At 43.3% G+C, this 7251-nt stretch overlaps 1 protein-coding gene across 1 annotated transcript; it reads right to left on the bottom strand.

The window, feature by feature from the left end:
• Window positions 1–2783: 2783 nt before the first annotated feature.
• LOC135908714 (uncharacterized) lies at window positions 2784–6361 on the bottom strand. Its single transcript, XM_065440572.2, has 3 exons — window positions 6149–6361; window positions 4859–4874; window positions 2784–3788 (listed from the first exon to the last, which is right to left on the bottom strand). The coding sequence occupies exons 1-3, from the start codon at window positions 6359–6361 to the stop codon at window positions 3040–3042; spliced, it is 978 nt and encodes a 325-aa protein (XP_065296644.2). The 3' UTR covers window positions 2784–3039.
• Between the last annotated feature and the right edge of the window lie 890 nt (window positions 6362–7251).

The following is a 7251-nucleotide window of genomic DNA, read 5'->3' as shown; positions in this document are numbered from 1 at the left end:
CAGTCTGGACCGGCGCAGAAGGCAGCATTGGCTCTGCTGGTGCAATCTCATACGTCACGCCAGTAACTTGGCGCAGAACGCGATAAGGACCGTGGTAACGTAGTAGAAGCTTATTTATTTATTTATTTATTTATTTATTTATTTATTTATTTATTTATTTATTTATTTATTTATTTATTGTCATACTCTCAAGGCCCGGAGGCATTACAGAGAGGAGTGGTGATTACTGCAAACAAATTCATTAACAATATTCTTGAAGTTGGTGGCTTCAGAAATGGCAGTGATGGAGGCAGGGAGGCGGTTCCAGTCATTCGTCGTTCTTGGTATAAAGGAATCAAAATAAACGTTGGTGCGACAAGTTGGAACTTCAACCTTAAAACGATGATCCGTGCGTGACGATATGTATGATGGCGGGGAGATTAGTTCATCCTTAAGTGTTTCGTTAGAGTAATAAATCTTGTGAAAAAGGCATAGGCGAAAGTACATACGACGTAACTCTAGGTTAGGCAAGTCAAGGGTTAGTTTCATTGATGAGACACTTGCATGACGAGAATAATTCGAAAGAATAAAACGAGCAGCTCGGTTTTGAATGGATTCGATGGTGTTTTTTAGCTTTAGAGTAGAAGGGTCGAAAATGGAGCATGCATATTCAAGTTTAGGCCTCACTAAAGTTTTGTACAGAAATAACTTGACAGCTGCAGTTGCCGATGAAAAATTACGTCGTAAAAACCCAAGCATGCGATTAGCGTTACCGTAAATATAATTTATATGAATGTTCCATGTAAGATTGTGTGTAATGTGGATACCAAGATATTTATATGATGATACATTTTCTACAGGTATGTTGTTAATATTGTACGTAGGAAGGGTGGTATTTCTTACAACACGGGACACACGCATCGCCTTACATTTATTAGAATTGAGCTTCATTTGGGATCTAGCACACCATGATGTTACTATGCCAATGTCTGATTGAAGAGTATCGCAGTCGCCAGGGTTAGAAATGACACGATAGAGAACACAGTCATCGGCGAATAACTTAATTGATGATTTAATTTGGTCGGGGAGGTCAATAATATAAATTAAAAATAATAATGGTCCCAGAACCGAGCCTTGCGGTACACCGGAGGTTACTCGACCAGTGGAAGAGAAGTATTCGTTAGCATAAACGAATTGGGAACGGTTAGACAAAAAACACTTGATCCAAGCAAGCACGTTAGGATCAATGTTGAGGTTACTTAATTTAATTAAAAGTAATTCGTGTGAAACAGTATCGAATGCTTTGGCGAAGTCTAAAAAAATGCAGTCAATAATAAAGTTAGCATCCATCGCCTGGAATAAATCATTAGTGAATGACAAAAGCTGTGTTTCGCAGGAATAGTGTTTTCTAAATCCGTGTTGGTAGGGGGTGAAAAATAAGTTTGACTCGAGAAATGAAACCAGGTGTGAGTAAATTATGTGCTCCATTAATTTGCAGGGAACGCTAGTTAGGGATATAGGTCTGTAATTAAGTGGGGAGTACCGACTGCCAGACTTATGTACGGGAATCACCATCCCTGCCTTCCAATCATTCGGAAGGATGGTAGTTTGAAGTGACTGAGCAAAGATTTCGCTAAGAATTATAGATGAATAAGTAATAGTTCCCTTAAGAAACTTCGTGTTTATACCATCTACTCCACTGCATGCAGAAACTTTTGAGGTCTGTATCAACTTTACAACGCCATCAAGGTCAATGGTAATGGGGAGCATTGGAAAATAATGCATATCAGAAAAAACAGCGCTTGCGCACAACACAGAATCAGAAAATACAGATATGAACGCGTCATTCAATACTTCACAACAGACACTCCGATCGACAGGTTCGTTGTTAGGATCACACAGTTCAATGGCACTAGATTTTTTACCGTTGACCACACTCCAAAATTTCTGTGGGTTGTCTTTCAAAAAAGAAGGCAACGTGTGCTCATAAAATGTTGTTTTGGACTCTGCTACAGCATTCTTGTAGTCGCTCAGTGCTATTGTGTAAGCATTCCAACGATCATGATTGCCAGTTAATTTTGCTCGTCGGAAAAGGCTTTTCTTTTTGTTCAGTAAACGTTTAAGACGCGCGTTGAACCAGGGTGCGCGAGAATTGGAATAAATACGTTTTTGCGGGATGTACCGGTTAATTAAGGAGTTGGCTTTTTCTTTGAATATTGACCAGTTTTCTTCAACCGATCGAGTGTGGAAACTTGGAATGGAGTCAGTGATGAAAGTTTCTAGTTCGTTATTAATTGCGGCAAAATCAGCATTTTTGTAATCACGTATAACTTTCGACGAGGTAACAGATGGCATGGTTAACTGCAAATTACACTGGATTATACAATGGTCGCTAATACCCGGTAGGTAAGTTAGGGGCGAAAAAAATTCCGGGGATGTAGTAAGGATTAAATCTAGGATATTAGCCGAGTGTGCAGAACATCGAGTAGGCTTCAGAACAAGCTGGTGCAGGTTAAAATCAAGGCAAAGGCTGATGAATTCGGAATATTCAGAACAGCACTCTTGGGTTGAAGGGGGATTAGTATGCCAGTTAATGCCAGGAAAGTTAAAGTCCCCAAGGAGTATTAATGGCGTGGAAGGAAACCGTAAAATGAGACTATTTAAGGCATCGTGAAGGTCTGAACAAAATGTGTTAGGTGAGGAAGGGGGCCTGTAAACGACGCAAATGATAAAATTTTTGCGTTCGAAGCCTACGCGCATGCACACTAGCTCTAATGGTGAGGCAAGCTCAATTGCAGCAGCGGTAATCGAATCACGAACACCGATAAGTACACCACCACCACACCGCACATCGCGGTCATGTCGATAGAAACGGTAAACACCCTCGCATTCCAAAATTTCACGGTCTTCAATTTTGCTAGAAAGCCATGTCTCTGTCAGGATAACAATATCGGCGCTGCACGTGTCAACGACAGAAGATAAAGCATCCCGCTTATTGCATACGCTGCGAATATTTGAATACAAAAGAGAAATATTTTTTGCCACCGGACCATGACTCCACTATGTTTGCGAATTGCTAGGGCCATCAGAAGGTGCATATGGGACAGAATTTGTTGAACGAAGCTCGTTTGTGTGGATTTCGCACACACGATCAGTTACCGGACAGTAAATATAAGTTTTTTTGTCGATTTCTAGACGGTTGAGCCGTAGCGCATATTTCTGTCCGCTAGCCTTTCCGAATTCAATCAATTTTTTCTGTGACAAGCGTGTGGCGCGGCAGAAGTCTTCGCTAACAGAAATTCCAGAACCTTTGAATTTTTTTCGCTCAGTGAAAACCTTTTGCTTAAGTTTTGAGGACGAGAATTTTACGATTATGGGCCGGTGTTTATTTACTGCATAGGAACCCAGCCTGTGGGCGCGGGAAATGGCTTCGTCTATTAAAGTTATCTGTAGTAAACTAGTAAGGCAGTTTCGAATTTTAGTTTCAGATTCGGACCAGTTCTCAGCTGGGACGTCAGGAATCCCGTAGAATATAAGGTTGTCACGGCGAGAGCTATCTTCCAGCTCGTCCAACCGAGAAATTATTGCTGCAGTTTGGTCTCGCACAGCTTCATCGACTACTCTCGGTAGATCAACACCATTCTGATTTGCTTCATATGATTCCACCAGGGATTCAACTGTTGCGACCCTACTGGCTAAGCTGGAAACTTTTTCCTCAAGTTTTTGCTGATTAGCTCGGACCTCTGATAGCATCCCTATTACCTCGGTATGGTGTGCGTCACTTTTAGCCGACAAGGCCGCAATGGCGTCTACAGGTTTTCCCACTCAATTTAATCCACGTGCCAGTCAATTTAATCCAAGTGCCAGTGATTTTAATCCGAGCGCCACTCAATTTTAATCCGAGCGCCACTCAATTTAATCCAAACGCCACTGAATTTAATCCGAACGCCATCCGAAATAATCCAAACGCCAGTGAATTTAATCCAGACACAACGGAATTCAAGAACCTTTAGATTTCAAGACTTCTGAAAATTTGTGAACATATTATGAGTTAACAGCCTGAAAATGAAAGAGCGAGGTGATAGACCAGTAGCTATCCTTCCACGGGACTAACAACAACTTTTGTAGGTTTTGAGGCGAAAAGCTTCAGCCGGCGTATGTCGGAGTTGGCTCCGTAAGCATGTTCGGAGTCGAATTGGCTCCGTAAGCATGTTCGGAGTCGAATTGGCTCCGTAAGCGTGTTCGGAGGCGGCGCAGGTGGCCACTGCCGCGCGCTTGGCGTCATCGTTTGAGGTTCTCCGCAAGAGCGTGTTTATCGCAGAGGCCGTCTTATAACCGCTTGCCGGAGATATATAGACGTGCGCATTCAACATGGAAGGAAAAGAGAGTGATACTACCGATACAGAAAGCTGTGTTTATGGCTGTACAGAAATCGCAAGACAATGTGCCCAACAATGATGAATACAGAAGTTTAATAATCCTGCATAACTTATGGTATATACCATTGATAAGCAATTTGCATAACTAAACAAGGCACATGTATAGCATAAATATAAGCTAACCAAAGCATATCCATAAGTGAAACCGTGAGCAAAACCATAGGCTAAATCATAAAGCATAACCATAAGCTAAACCGTAAGCATATCCATACCTTAAGCCATAAGCCTATTCATAAGTTAAACCGTAAGCATATCCATAGGCTAAATCATAAAGCATAGCCATAAGCTAAACCGTTAGCATAACCATAGGTTAAATCATAAAGCATAACCATAAGCTAAACCATATGCATCAGCGAACCTTTTCCCTTCGAGATATCCAGGCTTAACCTTAGCTAAGCCCCAGCCATTTTTTTTATTTTCTACTTCATTATGAGAGCGACACAGCAGATGACAATTCTCGAAATTAATTGAGAGGAAACGTCAGCATGAGTGCGTCGAGTACTACTACGAAGCTATAGTAATCACTAGCTTCCTGGCGAGGGCCTAGTGATTATCATCGAATCAACCTTTATTGTTTCGTTTGATAGCCATGACCAAATCGCATGTGTACCATTAACTCGACGTACTCATGCTGACGTTTCCTCTCAATTAATTTCGAGAATTGTCATCTGCTGTGTCGCTCTCATAACGAAGTAGAAAATAAAAAAAATGGCTGGGGCTTAGCTAAGGTTAAGCCTGGATATCTCGAAGGGAAAAGGTTCGCTGATGCTTATGGTTTAGCTTATGGTTATGCTTTATGATTTAACCTATGGTTATGCTAACGGTTTAGCTTATGGCTATGCTTTATGATTTAGCCTATGGATATGCTTACGGTTTAACTTATGAATAGGCTTATGGCTTAAGGTATGGATATGCTTACGGTTTAGCTTATGGTTATGCTTTATGATTTAGCTTATGGTTATGCTCACGGTTTCACTTATGGATATGCTTTGGTTAGCTTATGTTTATGCTATACATGTGCCTTGTTTAGTTATGCAAATTGCTTATCAATGATATATACCATAGGTTATGCAGGATTATTAAACTTCTTTATTCATCATTGTTGGGCACATTGTCTTGCGATTTCTGTACAGCCATAAACACAGCTTTCTGTATCGGTAGTATCGCTCTCTTTTCCTTCCATGTTGAATGCGCACGTCTATATATCTCCGGCAAGCGGTTATAAGACGGCCTCTTCGATAAACACGCGCTTGCGGAGAACGTCAAACAATGACGCCAAGCGCGCGGCAGTGGCCACCTGCGCCGCCTCCGTACACGCTTACGGAGCCAATTCGACTCCGAACAAGCTTACGGAGCCAATTCCGACATAGGCCGGCTGAAGCTTTTCGCCTCAAAACCTACAAAAGTTGTCGTTAGTCCCGTCGAAGGATAGCTACTGGTCTATCACCTCGCTCTTTCATTTTCAGGCTGTTAACTCATAATATGTTCACAAATTTTCAGAAATCTTGAAATCTAAAGGTTCTTGAATTCCGTTGTGTCTGGATTAAATTCACTGGCGTTTGGATTATTTCGGCTGGCGTTCGGATTAAATTGAGTGACGTTTGGATTAAATTCAGTGGCGCTCGGATTAAAATCACTGGCACTTGGATTAAATTGACTGGCGCTTAGATTAAATTGACTGGCACTCAGATTAAATTGACTGGCGCTTGGATTAAATTGAGCGGGAAAACCTGTAGAATCTCCTTTTGAGGACCAGGGTTCTGTTCCACATCCCCAGCTAACATAAGCAATTTGACAACATATATACACTCAAAAAAATCACAAAGAATCACCAGTGGACCTGGGAAGAGCAGCAGACAGATATGACTGGATCGCTTAGCGTGCAACGACGGGTGTTTACCAACCTGTACAACAAACAAGAACGGGTTTTGAAGCAGTTGCATGGCTGCCGCTCCGACAAGCTCACTGAAGTGGCCCGATGAAAGCGTCGCTCTTAAGTATGTCCGGCTGACTGGTGTCGTAGGCGATGGGAATGGCCAGCCAAGTCGGGGCACGATGTACGCCGTGTCAAGGGTTGATGATGTGGCGTTTCCGCCATAGTGTTCACCTCTGACGTAACATGGTGATAGAGGCAGGACGATAGCTTCGCAAAAGGAATCCAAGGGCTGCCACGTGCCGAGGAACGCCAGAATCTGTACAACAAACAATAACGGGTTTTGAAGCGGTTGCATGGCTGCCGCTCCGTCCAGCCCACTGAAGTGGCCCGATGAAAGCGTCGCTCTTAAGTACGTCCGGCTGACTGGTGTCGTAGGCGATGGGAATGGCCAGCCAAGTCGGGGCACGATGTACGCCGTGTCAAGGGTTGATGATGTGGCGTTTCCGCCATAGTGTTCACCTCTGACGTAACATGGTGATAGAGGCAGGACGATAGCTTCGCAAAAGGAATCCAAGGGCTGCCACGTGCCGAGGAACGCCAGAATCTGTACAACAAACAATAACGGGTTTTGAAGCGGTTGCATGGCTGCCGCTCCGTCCAGCCCACTGAAGTGGCCCGATGAAAGCGTCGCTCTTAAGTACGTCCGGCTGACTGGTGTCGTAGGCGATGGGAATGGCCAGCCAAGTCGGGGCACGATGTACGCCGTGTCAAGGGTTGATGATGTGGCGTTTCCGCCATAGTGTTCACCTCTGACGTAACATGGTGATAGAGGCAGGACGATAGCTTCGCAAAAGGTATCCAAGGGCTGCCACGTGCCGAGGAACGCCAGAATCTGTACAACAAACAATAACGGGTTTTGAAGCGGTTGCATGGCTGCCGCTCCGTCCAGCCCACATT

This window comes from Dermacentor albipictus, chromosome 3 (genome assembly GCF_038994185.2).
Source record: "Dermacentor albipictus isolate Rhodes 1998 colony chromosome 3, USDA_Dalb.pri_finalv2, whole genome shotgun sequence".
Classification (NCBI taxonomy): domain Eukaryota; kingdom Metazoa; phylum Arthropoda; class Arachnida; order Ixodida; family Ixodidae; genus Dermacentor; species Dermacentor albipictus.
Note: the sequence above shows the minus strand (reverse complement) of the source record. Positions and strands in the feature narration are given on the sequence as shown.